We start from the raw sequence: 15129 nt of genomic DNA on the forward strand, positions 1-15129 counted from the left end.
CCATCTCTGTGGGGTTCAGCCTTCTGCAATGTAACAGACAATCTGCCTGTCATCACAGAGCAGGTGGCCAGGCAGGACTGTGGGTGTGGATATGGGGACTATGTCAGTTGCTAACCAGGGCCTGCACTGCAGTTACCAGGAGGTGGTTGGTGTTAAGTTGCAATTCTACTGGACAGGCGCCAGAGAGTTTACTTCACCGTGAAAGCAAAAGCCATCTTCTTTCCACACAGACCAGTCCTCTTACAGTGGGTGGGATGCATTCTGTTAATTCATCTACCATGTACCAAACACTCTGCTTATGCTGGGGGTGGAGTGAATGTTCAACAAGACAGACAGAGGCCCTGCAGCCATGGACAGAACTTTCTTGATCATAATTTCCAGTTTCTAAATCCTTGTCAGGAGAATTAAAATACCTGCTTCTGCCTCTTTGAGGCCCTGCCGTCTTTTAAATTTCTAAGAAGTCTTCATTTTTATATTCTGTTAAATATTAATAGACAATATACTTTACTGGGTAGAAGGGGGCTTTTTCATGTGTCTTTATCATTAATTAGCTAGTTCACCTTTCATTCATTGAATTTTACCCCTGGTTGAAACGTAGAACCACACAGAGAACATTAAAAAACAAACAAACAACAACAACAACAAAAACTTAAAAAACCAAAATTGAAAACAATCCCCTCCCCCCCACACACAATGTTCAGACCCAATATCTGACCAATAAGAGAAGAAATCTCCAAGAGTAGGGCCTACACTTCTATATAAGCAAATCCATTTATACTTTTTTTTTCAGTCTACAAAAGACAAAAAATCAGCTCTTCCAATTAATTCAAAGGATTTCTTATATAAAAATTAAGTTATATTTGAATTTGATATAATTTCAAATATTTAGTGTATCAACTGTTCACATACATATTACTTCATTTATTTGGTTCTACATTAATTTCTCCCAATAAAATTTTATTTTTCGAAAAAAAATTAAATTATAGGCAGCAAATATTTTTATGCCTACACAAATAACTCACCATTGATTTTGATTTACACTTTTAGAAATGCTGAAACCCAAAGATGGCAATTTTTAATTTTTTTCTATATCTTTTATTGGTGCATTATAGTTGTACATAATGACAGGATCTATTGTTACATATTCATCCATGCACACAATATAACAATATCATCTGGCCAGTATCATTTCCCAACACTTTCCCCTTGACTCCCCATCTCCCATTCTTTGGTCCTTTTCCTCTACTGGTCTCTTACATTTTCATGGGTTCCCACTCCCATCTTTATTTTCCTTTTTTACTTTCTAGCTTCCACATGTGAGATAAAACGTTCCACCCTTGACCTTCTGTGTTTGGCTTATTTCGCTTAACATAATGTTCTCTAGTTCCATCCATTTTCCTGCAAATGACATAATTTCATTTTTTACTTATGACTGAATAAAACTCTGTTGTGTATTTATGCTGCATTTTCTTTATCCATTCATCAGTTGATGGACACCCAGACTGGTTTCATAGTTTAGCTATTGTGAGTCTTACTGCTATAAAAATGGGTATGGGTGTATCACTAAAGTACGATGACTTTGATTCTTCAAGATAAATATTGAGGAGTGGTATAGTTGGGATAATATTTTAAAAGGAAAAGAAAATAGAACATAGTTTTAGAACTTTATCTGCTCATGATTACTACCAACACTTTAAGTCACACTGAGCAATTCTGAATTTTGTAAAAGGGATGAGAATGTGTCTTTCATTATTCAGAGACTTCCATTGGTAGCAGAATCAGCATCATTAAAATCATGGACTAAGATACCCAGGAGTTCAGCCATTTCCCCCATAAGTCTTTTTTTAATGACCATTTTCAAGGGCTACTGTCTGGGCATTGCAGTAACCACTACAATATGGGCAGTTCTCAGAAATTCTAATCAGTGGCCAGCAATTGAAGATTCAGGGAGAGAACTATATATCATAGATGATGTCTTAGAAAAGATATTTATTGAAAAAGCTGACATGCCATCTCTCAGGGATAGTGCTTCAAAACTGGACTGTGAGGAACAACTGCTTGGTACAGAGCACCCCAGGGCCTCATCTCGAGTCCCTGTTGATGGACAGTCCTTGAGCCAAGGTTGTAGAAAGTCTGTGCAAACATAGTGAAGAAGTTTGTCCTTCAAATAAAGTCCTCTGTTAATAAATTAATGTGGTAACCAAAATTTTAGTTGTAGTGGTATTTGGTTAAAATTGCTCTTTGAAATTGTACCCTCAGATTTAATAGAGACAAGAGGAGAGCAAGTTGATAGCAAGACATAGTGAGAAAGAAATACTATTAACAGAAATAACCAGTTTGCCCTTATAAAATCAGAAAGTACAGTTTCCTTCATTACAGAAAAGGAAAGTACTCTCTTGATATATAAATATACATTTTTTGGATTAGTCAATGTCTAAAATTCTGTATAACAAAAATCACATCAAAATCATTATCAATAACATGATGGTCTGATAATGAAAAACTAATTATCTTGATTTTTTTTATTTATATGGATATCATTTTATAGTTGAATAATTATTATGATCAAGAATTATATCAAGCTGGGTGCTGTGTGGTACACACCTATCTATAATCCCAGCAATTCAGGAGGCTGAGGCAGAAAGATCACAAGTTCAAGGCCAGCCTCAGCAAATTAGTGAGGCCCTAAGCAACTTAGTGAGACCCTGTCTCAAATTTTTTAAAAAGTAAAATAAAATGGACTGGGCATGTGGCTCAGTGGTTAAGCACCCTGGGTTTTAAGTCACTTTAAAAGTGACTAGTACTAAAAAAAGAAAGACATATACCAAGCACATTATATATGTTTATCCTTCCTACAACTTCTTGAAGGAGATTTCATGATTTAGGTTCTCCAGACAAAGATATTGAGATTTTAGAGGCTAAAAAACTTCTCCAAGTTCACACAGCCAGAGCAGAACTATGAATCCCACCTGTATTCGGACTCCTAAGCCTCAGCTCTTAAACAGACAGTTGCTCTTGTGTGACCTACTATTCGCTCTAGATAATGATTCTGCCATTGAGTTCCCATTGGTAAAATTGTGGACTATGGTTTAAATATTTCCTTAATGTAACAAGGAGCAGAAATGGAAAATGAAAAGAGTCAGAATTTTGTACAAGTCTAATCCTTGAATATAAATTATAGAAATGTAGAATTGCAGACCCCTGGTATCCCAAGACTGTGAAAATTAATTGGTGACTCAGAGGAAGTGGCTGCCCCCCCCCCCCCCCCAGTAATGGAGCCCAGGGCAGGAGGTTATTATTTCAAGTCTACCTACAGGCTCTCTGGATTTTTGTACATTAGCAGGGCCCATTACTTGATGGAGTGGAAGACTGATATTCAACTGGTCAAAACAAAATAAAGAAGTAAAATTTGAACTGCAGGAAAAAGAATAGTAGCACCTAGAAGTTGACATAGAATCTCTATAGTCACCCTGAAAGCAAAGAGCCCTGGATCCAATCAGCAGCAAAGAAAACCTAAATGATAAAATGAGGGGTCCAGTGGTCCACATGAGGTTGTTAAGTCTGGGAAAATGGCTATGGCTAAGCTCCCTCCCTGGCCAGGCTGCTAGTGCTCTAGTACCTTTTTCTTATTTGGAAATCAAGATGAAACTGAGCCTGTGATAAGCACAGCCCTGTGTGGTGAATGGTGATGGACTAGGAGATAAGATGGGGATGATTAGGACTCTACTGATACATTAAGAAGCCCAGGCAATGGAGAAAACAATAGTGGTTCTTCTGACCTAGGTGACTCAAAGTAAAACTAAAAGGAACTAAAAACAAAGTATTTGTCTTCTCAATAATGGAAAGTTATTGGATGTTTTAACATAGTATTAAAAAACACTTTAAACAAATCTTTGGTACCCTTGTTATATAGACTGGATATAAAATTGGTCTAATTCACATCATTTATATTTGGTCTGAAAGTAAATTTGCTTAAGGATCCCCTGAAGATTTGCTAGGAAATGATTCCTGAAATTTTGAACCATCTTTAGAATATATCAAATCTTAGTGATATTCCTGTGCAGACCCCTCAATAGCTGTTCCATACTGCTTTGGTTTGATACAATGAAGATTTGTGATTATAAATTCCAAGTCCAGAAGAAAAGAATAGCAATCAATATCCAAGAATACCATTAAGAAATAGCTCCGATTTTGGAATGCAAATCACCTCCTTCTTGCATACAATATTTCTTCTTTCCAAAGTCACAGCCTGTAGAAACCTCACTATTTCCTTACCTAGAGCTGTAGTCTCCACAGCCTTGTGCCAGTGATGTTGCCTTTGATAATTCTTGCAATAAAAATTCAGTCATGTATGACATTTAGGAGGGAGCAAAAGGTTTGATTTGCCCCAGGGCCTTGGGACCATTATAAAGATGCCTTTAATGAGAAATGAAAGGCAAAGAAAATTAGGGACTCAGAAATTGAGCCAAATAAAAAGGGTGACAAATCACTGGGTACTAGGCCACCCCTTAATAGACTTTGATAAGGAGAAGACCATACAATGTAGGTCCCCTGCCCCCAGGAATCCAAATTAGCCCATCAGTTTAGACTAGAAAAGAAGAGGATCTGTATGTAGCCTTGATAACTTCTTAGTTGCTAAAATGATAGGCTTTTAAAGACCAGTACAGACCAGCCCAGACATCGAAAGACCAGTACTACTGTCACCCCATCTAACATACTTATCCTTTTAAGAAAATTTTGTCACTAAGTAGCCCATAATAGTAATAACAGGCCATACCCTCCCTATAGAATCTATTCCAATGAGGTATATAGTTCACTCACATTTTTATTTATCTTTTTAGCTTGTGTTCTTCATAACCTATGTCCTATATCCTATGAACAGAATCTTTAGTCACAAGTTTTTCTTGTTGTCATTTAAAAGACAGCCACATTTCTTTCCAAGCCCCTATCCTTGAGTATGAGCCAAATATCTGCCTCTCACACTCCCTGGAAGTCAAGATCTAAGCGAATTTTGGCTGAGGATGTACTCTAACCCAAAGATGGTGATCTTCTCTGTCTCCCCAAGTGTCACTACTCAGTTCAGTCTAACAAAAGTCTATGTGGACAGCAGCTTCCAAGAAAACTTATCTCAGAAAAGAAAGGAAAATGTTCACAGGGAAGGAGGATTCCTGCAAATTTGCAAGGCAAGCAGTGGGTTGGAGTTTCTTTTGCCAGAGTGTCCTTAAATGCTGGATGGGTACTGGGTACGACAGACCTTTGCTAATTAAAGAGCAGTCCTCCTTTAGGCAACATCAATGTCACTTGTAAATTTGCTAGAAATGCAGATCCCAGGCCCACTCCAGGCCTACTAAAGGAGTAATTGCAATCTCCAGGTGATTCAGACTCACATTCATGTTTAAGGAGTACTGGCCTAGAGCAGTGGTTCCCAACCTTCGTTGCACATAGGTATGGACCAGGGAACATAAAAACAAATTACTGATGCCTGAGTCTTAACCCCAGAGATTGCAAGTTAATCATTCTAGGGTGTGGCCTAGACCCTGGGACTTTTAAAAGCTCCCGAGGATATCTGAATGCAGTCAGGTTTGTGAGCCACTGACATAGGGATAAAGGAGTGTTACTGCTCCAATACCTTGCTCTTTTTTTGCAGAATCAAACTGGAATTCCTGGAGTCAGAATCTCTCTCTCCCAAACCTGACTGCCAGAGCCACATTGTAAGTATCAGGAGAAAATCTGATAAAGAACTTGAACTCTGCCTTGTGCTTTTCAGCTCCTTCCTCCCCTCACTTTCCTAATATAGCAGGTCCTGGCCCCACATACCTTGGTAAGCCACAACAAGGGCCAATATCAACTGGTGCTTTAAGAATACAAACTCAGAGCCTCCACGTGAAACCTACATCATCAGAGTCTGCATCAGATTCTACAGCATCAGTCTGCATTTCCAGGTGTGTCTGTTGTGCAGTCAGGTTTGGGAGCTGGTGAACTCTATAGTGAGGCTAGCCTTTCATCCTGCCAAGTCATTAAGGATTTGTAAGGATGAATGAGCTGTCAAGAGAGCAAGGGCCTGCTGCAATGCTCCTTTATTAATTATGGGGAAGTGATGTATTGGCAATGATAATGCTTCTCTTGGAAAGGGCAATGAATGGTTCGTCGATTGCTGCATTAGGTCTTTCCTGACTCAATCTTAATGCTCAGCTTTTACTCCTCTCTGTAGTTTAAAAGGGCATGGCTTTCACACTAAACAGCCTCTTGGGTCTTTATTCCCAAGTGAGTTGCAATCTTTGAGCAAAATACCAACACGGGGTAGCCTTTCAGAGTTCTTGGTTGGAGAATACCCCAACTCCATCCTTATTTGCTTGTGTCAGCATCTAGTACCTAGCGTATACTCCTGCATACATGATATGTAGGAAAAACATGGAGTAAAGATTTAAAAAAATCATTGATACATCCTCAGATTCCTTTGCTAAAAGAAAGCTTCCTTTAGCAGAGGGGCAGAATGTGGAGGAAGAAAGATATATCTGGAGTAACAAATTCAGAGGTGAGAAACGGGTAGGCGAATGGGGGGTCGGGATTCTGTCTGTGGAAGAGGCAAAGAAGGTTCAAAAGAAAAGTTGCAGCGCTGGTCCGCGTGTGTAATCCATGGGCTGGGTGCCCAAGAGAGCGCTAGCGCGCGGCCCGGACGCACTGCGGGGCGAGAACCTGGAGGAAATAGAAAAATTATATCCTCAGGGGCAGAGGCCGGGAGGCTGGAAGGGCTCCCCACCGCCTCGGTGCTGCAGAAACTTGCCGGTTGAACCACAAGCGATCACTGAGGCCGCCGGGGGAGCGCGCAGAGGGCCAGAGCGCGGGGAGCCAGCGGGCCCCGGCGGTGGCGGCGGCGGGGCCGAGCGCGCGTGTGAGCGAGTGCTAGGCTGCGGGCGGCGGGCGGCAGGCGGGTGTGCGCGGGAGGGAGGGAGGGAGCGAGCGCGCGCGCCGCCCGGCTCCGGCCCTCCCAGCCTGCCGGCCTCCGCGCTGCCTCCCGCCCGCGCGCACCGCTGCCAGCCGCCGCCGCCGCCGCTCCAGCTCGCGCCGGCGCTGCACCGGAGTCTGTCCGCCGCCGCCTGCTTTGTGCTTCCCGCAGAAGATGGGAGCGACCTCTTCCTGATCGGGAGCTATTTAAAAGCAGGGAGTTTGCCGTATTTCCTACTAGCGGGAGGAACTGGGGAGAATCCATTCACACTCCCCAAACCAGGTAGGATCCTATGGTAGGCAAGCAAAAGGAATCCAGTCACATACCGTGAACTGTTTTCCTCTTGCTGTTCATAAGGCTGCACTTCCTTCGTTTTGGCAAAAGACTGGTTTCCAAATTGTGTGTGTGTGTGTGTGTGTGTGTGAATGTGTGTGTGTGTGTGTGTGTGCGCGCGCGCGCCTGCACATTTTCTGGGTGTCTGAGCTTGGCGGGGAGTGAAATTGCTCGGGCTGGTGCTTCTGGGCGTGAGGGTGCCTGCCTGCCAGTGCAGGCTGCCGGAGGAAGAAAGGGCTGCTAAGGAGGGATGCTGCGCCCTGCACCGCGCTGGGCTTTGAGGATTCCGGGCGCGAAGAGATAAGTCCACCCAGAAAGCAGCGCTGCTAGGGACCCAGGCGTCCCCACCCACTGGGCTCCTCTCCGCGGTCTTCCCTCCTCCTGGTAATCCCTGGGGTCTTTCCCAAGGCCACACTTGCGACCCTCCCTCTTTGCAGATGGGCTCTGGGTGCTCCTTCACCATGGACTGCGGAGAAGAGGGAGGTGTGGCCGGAGAGAGGGGACAGACAAGGAAAAAATGTGGGGAGTGGACTTACAGGGTCTGGGTCTCTGGGCACCATGTCGTGGTGTGCATTGGGGATTCTGCACACACAGGCATCTTTCCCCAAGAGATTCCAAAGGAACTTTGCAGCTGCATTATCTGCCTGGGGGCTGTGCTGGCTCTCGGGGAAATGGTCTATGTTCTGAGATGCGAGGATATCCTTCTTGGCTCCTCCTTCGTCAAGAAGAGGGAGGTCTTAATAGCTGGACAGTGGGTTCAAGAAACCAAATCCGTGCAGGCGATGCTTTTAAAAATACAGCATATGTGCATCCTTGATTGTTTAACTCGCCCTCCCTACACGGATTCTGTCGCTGTCTGATGAATGACTTGGGCTGGCAATTCGTATTTCCCTCCCCAGATAAAGTAGCAGTGGTTGGATTGAGAGAAGGGGCGATCAAATTTAACAAAGAATTTTTATTTTCTGAAGAAAGCAGTGTGCCTGTGGTCTGCAGTCGCTAGAAAGAAAGTCATTTTTTTTTTTTTTTGCACTAGGTTATGGTTTTAACCCCCCCTTATCCTGGCTGCCTTGAAGGCGCTCTCTACCTCTCTGCTAGTCAGCCACTAGTGGTTGTGAATATAACAACACAAACTTTGTCCTGCTGGAGGTGTAAAGACTAAAAAGAGAAAAAAAGGATATCAGTGGGAGGTGTAGTGGAAGAAGCATTTTTTAATATGACAGATGTGGTGAAGACAGTACAGGCATCCTGAACATGGAGGAGCGGACTGAGTAGGTGGAGATTTCTGATCAGATCTGGTTAAAGACATTGGCTTGAGTATCTCCGAATAGGAGCAGTGAACATCCACAATCCGGGACTTGTATGAAGATTTCCTAAGGGAAACGGGGGGAGGGAGGTCCAGGAGAGAATATGGAAAGTATATACCTTCCCCTTCTCTCACCCCCAACACACGCGGGAGCGCTCGTGTGCGCGCGCGCACACACGCATACACACACACACACACACACACACACACACACACGGCACACAGACACACTCACACACTTAAATGCTTCCTCTTTCTCTGTCAGAGCTCTCCTGCAGCAAGTCAGGAAAGGAGGGAGGAAAATGAATCTAGATATTTCATTCATTTCAGATAAGAAAACAAAGCCAGAACAGGAATGACTGGCTTTAGGTTCTTCTTTCAAATCCTGTGTTGCTTGTATTTAGCTCTCTGGGTTTGCTAAACTTGCTTAATTGGGAGGTTAGCTGGGTGTGAAAGCAGGAGGAAGGAAGGAGAGCTTGCTCCATCTTTGGGGCTTTGTGAGTGATTTGGTGGGGGAGGAATCACTTATTTCACCAAGAAGCAAAGATGTGTTTTCTTAAATGGTTTTCGTTTTACAAATGCTGCCTGCCTGAAGGGTTCCCTTTGGATAGAAGGACTCCTTATCTAAAATTTCTCCCACTTGCTATAAAGGAAGCACCCATTTTTCTTCCTTAAAATGGATGTTTTTTTTTTACTATTATTAAAAATAGAATGATTAATTCCTAGAAAAAAAGGGGAAAATGGGGGGGGGGGCGCTTAGCAGAGGTAAGCTATTATTCACCATTTAGCTGTGCAAAGGATGTAAGAATGTCCATGACAATCAGACTTAATCGACTCTGTCTTAATGGGGCTGGGATTAGAGTAGTGAACTAACAGAATATGAAGGTTGTGTGTTTATCTATCCATCTACTTCCTTGTCTATTTACTTTACCATTACTAGTTAATGGTTTCTACTGTATCCTTTTGGATTTAGATTAAGAACTAGATAATCCTTTTGTTGGCTGTGCAGGGAAAGGAAAGCATAACAACAGTGACAGTGCTTTAACTCCAAATAAAATTATTAAAGGAAGGTGAGGTACAGTCTTGAACACCTACAGGACTCATTTGCAGGAATTACATTAATTACTCTTTCAAACTTACTATGTATTGAAAAAATAAAATTCATTCCAAGACAGCTTTAGCTTTTGTTAACAAGCTATATTTAACATGTTTTTTATCAGACAAAAATAGACTTTTATTTATCTTGCAAAGTAAATGCATGGTTCCTTCCTTCTTAGTGCTTAATCTGTTTCTTTGACAAAATAAATGACGAGAAAAGCTCATCAGATCCAACCAAGTTGTGCTAAAATAAACAAAAAAACAAAAGCAAGGTAGGTATTCACTTTGCCTTTGGATGTGTTTGTTTCAAAATAAGTGCATTTTAGGACTTCAACCTCTGATTTTCATGGTGCCATTCAGTGTGATCAGTTCTTTCTCTATTGTCCCCTCAGGTAGAGGGAAAACAGCATGTAGGGAAGAAGCCGGCTGCCCTTATAGCCCGGAAATAAATAAGATCCAAATTGAACTAGATATTAAATCTGGGGAAAAAAGATACACAGTGGAAAGGGGATGTTAGAGCAAATTGTTTTAACATCTTATATTTTTGCAGTGTGTGTGTGTGTTGCTTTCAAATAAAAATTAAATCATCGCCTTATATTTGCTGAGAATTTAGAAGTCAACACGCTTTATCTCTCTCTTCTTCTGGTATCTTTCATCCTTTATCTAACCTCTAAGTGATGAATGTCTTTTGCTAAAGTATCCTCTAATATCCTATGACTTCTTAGTTACAACCCTCCGTCGTAACCTCCTGCATCTATAGGTAGACCTCCTCATCATAACCTCTATATTTATAGTCTCCCATTCCTACCAAATTCTCCTGCTCCCTCTTGTGGCAAATATTCTCCTGACTTTCCCTAGATTCCAGAATCCTATGTAGCATCCCTTTCAGCTCCTTAAGCTGTCTATCACTTCAGATCTCATTCTCAGTAGGAATTGTGGCTAACCAGGCCAGTAGGTTGCTGAACTAGCTGTTTCAGCGCTTCTCTCTGAACAAAAGGATTTCTATTCCCTGGAGATTGATCTAAGATCTAGTGGAAGTAAATGTCAAGTGTTTTCTGACCCGTTGGGGTGGATTAGATTCTGGGAGTGTGAGTTTTCAGTATCTGCCTTTGAGATTTGGATTTGGATTTAGGACTAGTCCAGTGGGGCTTCATTAAATGCAGTGGGATTGTTTTCAGTTTCCTTCCTTTTCTTTCCAAAAGAGAAGCTCTCTTCTCCCTCTCTCTGTCTCTCTCTTGTGTCCTCCCACCCTCTCTCTCTCTCTCTCTCTCTCTCTCTCTCTCTCTCTCTCTCTCTCTCTCCTTCCCCTCTCATGCCCCCCACCTCACAAAATACCTTTTACCCAGTACATATTTTGAAGACTTAAAATAATCAATGATAAGGTTCTCAGTTGTACTTGTGAATCAAACAGCCCATTTTCTGACCTGGATACTCCCAGAGTAATCTCTGGTATGTTTTCATCAACAGCAGTTTAGAATACAAGTAGGGAGATCTGGTGTCTTTTTCTAGTGTGTTGACTCAACTTGGGAAGACAGTTGCTGGCAGTCCTTGCTGCCTCAAGTGTTATTTCTAGGCTCTCTTTGCTGGCAATTCTGTTTTGAACCTGAAGTATTTTATATTTGTCCTTTGATCTGCCTAGTTGAGGGTGTAGAAAGTAACAATAGACAAAGGTTTGAGAGAAATACATTTCCACTTCACCAAAAACTTCCTAGCCAATTTTTGAAGCAGGAAAGGACCATTTGGAAGGAGAAGGCTCTGACTGGCAACTGAAGCAAAGAAAATTGTTTTTGTGGTCAAGGGCAAATACAACCTAGGCAGCAGTCTATCAAGTCATTTGAGGATGGGCACAGCATTCTCAGGCTCAAAGCATTTATTCATTGGCGGATGTAGGATCTGAAATCCTATTAAAACCATTCATCTGGATAAAGGAGTTCTATCCAGCAGATGCCTAATGAATTAATGCAATAATGTTACCTGGGAAAGAGCTACCATGACATTTTATAAGCCATTAGCATATGTTCATTTTTCAACTTGGACTGGCTTATCTGATCAGCCTGCGGATAGAAAGTCCTGAGGACCTGGAACACAGGAAGATGCACAGGAAGTGAAAGAAGTTTGAAACCAGTTTGATGCCTACCAAGTGCCCTCTAAGGACTCTTCTGGTAGAGGAAGTGTGAGTGAGCTGAGTACCTGGGAACGGGCCGTTTATGGAGAGTAGCCAGAAAGATGCAAAAATAAAGCTCCACAATGAAATTTTACTCTGCAGCAGCAGCAGCAGCATCAAGGTAACAGACCTTGGATCCTTTCTTGAAAATTTAGCCATTTTAAGGCTTCTGAGAAATGGGCAAAATATTTTTTGAATATTTTGATATCCTTCAAATAATTTGATATCCTTAAAATCTTGAATGGAATCTCCTATATCATTTGGGAATATTCACACAGATAGCTTAGAATATAATAGTGCAATACCAATTTAGAGGATCCCCTGCTCATGTAACAGATCTAGGAAAATAAATATAAATATTCGAGTCTATCTTAACTTTAAAAGACAAAAGTAATCACTTTGCAGATGTGATTACATGTGAAGTCAGAATAATAATTTCTAGGATAAATCTAATGTGAGACGAATTCAAACAGACAAGGAAGTGATTTAACAATTTACATCAACCCAACCACGACATTTATTGAGCACATGCAAGACCCTACTTTGGGCTTTTCTGAGAATGCAGCCGAAGAAGAGAGATTGTTCGATGTTAGTTGAACATTCATGATGTATCAGGGTCTAGTTTAGTTGCTTTATACTAATTTTCTAATTTAGTATTCATGAGTGCCCTGTAAGGAAGCATCATCATCCCTATTTAAAAAAAAAAGAAAAAGAAAGTTATGACTCAGTTGAATAATAACTTGTCCACGTGTTAGTACTTGGTGGTTAGTACATGCGCAGTGGCCATGCTCTTTGTATAATGTTTTCTGCTTTCAGGGATGTCATGATCTAGAACACCTACATGTAAAAGGTAGGGATTGAGTGAGTTAGAGCATCAGCTTGCACCTGAGCAAGTAAGTACTGGAGCAGTTAAAAGGAAAAACAGAACACTGGACATGGCTTGTAGAGGAAGAGGCATTATAATTCATTCACAGTGAAAAGGGTTTAGAAAAAAACAGAAAGGCTAGTCACTTTTGAAAAAAAAAAAAAATAAACCATGCCCCAGCTAATGGATGACAGAGGCAACCCTGGAGCAATATTTGGGCCATTTCATGACTCCTCAGTTCTGCTCTGTGTTCCAGTTAGGACCATGCCTCGATAACTATAGATCTAGAACAAATGGTAGCCTAATGCACTGGATGTTGTGTTTTAGACTTGAACCCAAAATTTAGGATGAACTTGTAGCACAGACTTGGAGGAGAGATGCTGTAACATTCAGAAGTGAGGCAAGGGGCAGACCACCTGCCGGCCTGTTCTTTACTAAACTTCGATGATTATATTTCTCATACCATTTCAGGTGAGTTTATTCATTTTAGCACTCATGGCCCTGATATTTTCTCCCTTTCTCCTTTTCTCCCTTTCTCCAGCTTCTCATTTTTTTCCCCTGGTTCTAGGCTCATGTAGAGCGTCCAGTCCTCGCAACAGGTTTAGAGAATCGGACAGCTCTCTCTATACCCATACTTTCCCTTCCTCTGTAGACTGTGGTAGGGCCCCCACTGGGGGTGGCATCAGAATTTGCAGAAGTGCCTTCTCTCGGGAGCTTCCAGTCATTCTTCCAAAATAATTTTTCATCCATCCTGACAGTATAGTTCAGTGGTAGAGCACCTACCTAGAATGTGTCAGGTCCTGGGTTTGATTCCCAATACTACCAAAAAAACCCCAAAACCTAATTACAAAATAATTATTCAGAAGTTGGGGGGTGTGGGCCTTCCCATGATGAAATTTGTGAATCGATGTGGGATGAAGTCAGTGGTTCTTTTCCCAAGGCTCTTCACTCTTTTTCTTCTCCTGGACATGCAGTTGTTTTAATAACGTCAGTGTCAGTGCTCTTGTTAATACCATGGCCAGTCTGGAAAAGATGTCAGACATCAAATTTTGTTTTTTACAGATAAGCAAATGGAGACCATAAAAGTTAAATGACTTAACAAAAAGTGAAACAGGAGATAGAAGAATGCAGATCCGTGACTCTGAAGTTATTTCACCCAAATTACAGTTCCTTTTTTCTTTGACAATATGGAAATATGCCAGTTTTCTGGCCTCAAGAATCCCTAGATGTCTATTAAGGATTTCCAGGGAGGAAAGAGAAACTTGACTTTACTTCTAGTCTGAGGACATCAACTAATCAAATGAAGGACCCTAGGGTACCCAAACTAAAGATCTCTGAGGTCAGCAGACTAATTCATTATAGTTCTAATTTTTGTTTCAATCTGACAGATGTCATATTTGTCATTGTGCAAGTTACTTAACTTTTCTGGTCTCCATTTTCTCATCTATTAAATGGGAATAATTAATAGTAATAGTAATCATAATAAGCCTTATAGCTTCTGTGAGGAATGATAAATGAATAAAACAGTTTCTGCTATGTGAATGCTCAATAAGGGTTGACCCATAACTTGACAGATGAGTACTGAGAGAGAAAGTTCCTGTCTCTGCCTGTGTGCTTTTATGTGAACATGCTAACTGTAGGGGGTTGCCATGAGAAAGTGGAAAAAGAAAAGATTATGTCTTATTAAATATAGCCAATATTATTATTTGTATAATTTACTGTTTTTTCAAATATCCATAAAGTAAATATTTTGGTTTTGTGTACCATAAGGTCTGTTGCCATTACTCAACTCTGCTCTTGCAACAAGAAAGCAGCTGTGGACGATACATAAATAAATAAGCAGGGCTGTGTTCCATAAAACATTATTTAGAGATATTGAAATTTGAACATCATGAAATTTTCACATCATCAAATATATTTTTTTCATTTTTTCCAATCATTTAAAATGGAAAACCATTTTAATTTCATGGTCCATTGGCCATGGCTTGCCAATGCCTGTCACTCATTGTAGATTGTGAGAGATACAAATGTAGCATCAGTGGGGTTGGGGCATCCTAGCAATTGGTGTAGTGTGAAGCAGGATGGCCTAGAAACTCAGAGACCTTGTTTTACAGCCCAATTCTGTCATTTCTGTGATGTGTGGCTTTGAAAAAGCTTTTGAATTAGCAGGGTTTGAGTTTTCTTATTATGAAGAGGGTCCAGGGATGAGGCAAAGCTAATTGAATTTTAAGGGCCTTCCTAGCAATCAAAGTAATTTTATAGAAAGAAATTTGACATTTGAGAGGGATATTGAGGACAGGTCCAAAGGTGAGAGAAAGGAAAACATGATACATATTTGGGTAATTTTCATTTAATAGCTCAGCTGACTACCAGGAACAGCAAACCTGGGAAGGTGGACAGGTGCTGTGTTATGGATGACC

At 41.2% G+C, this 15129-nt stretch overlaps 1 protein-coding gene across 14 annotated transcripts in view; it reads left to right on the plus strand.

The window, feature by feature from the left end:
• Slc8a1 (solute carrier family 8 member A1) overlaps positions 1–15129 on the plus strand; it is a 370999-nt gene that overhangs the window by 48813 nt on the left and 307057 nt on the right. For 9 of the 14 annotated variants that reach the window (XM_046425323.2, XM_046425326.2, XM_046425335.2 and 6 more), the window contains exon 2: positions 5648–5711. The exons of 1 other annotated variant lie outside the window; for it this stretch is intronic. In XM_046425323.2, coding sequence (XP_046281279.1) covers positions 5648–5711 — 64 coding nt within the window. Of the gene's footprint in view, positions 1–5569; positions 5712–5735; positions 5943–7069; positions 7229–7639; positions 7664–15129 lie in introns of those variants that run through there. 4 more of the 14 variants (XM_046425342.1, XM_046425348.2, XM_046425351.2 and 1 more) reach the window with 4 other exon arrangements.

This window comes from Marmota monax, unplaced genomic scaffold (genome assembly GCF_021218885.2).
Source record: "Marmota monax isolate L192 unplaced genomic scaffold, Marmota_monax_Labrador192_F-V1.1 WCK01_AAM20220418_F8-fsc00015, whole genome shotgun sequence".
NCBI lineage: Eukaryota > Metazoa > Chordata > Mammalia > Rodentia > Sciuridae > Marmota > Marmota monax.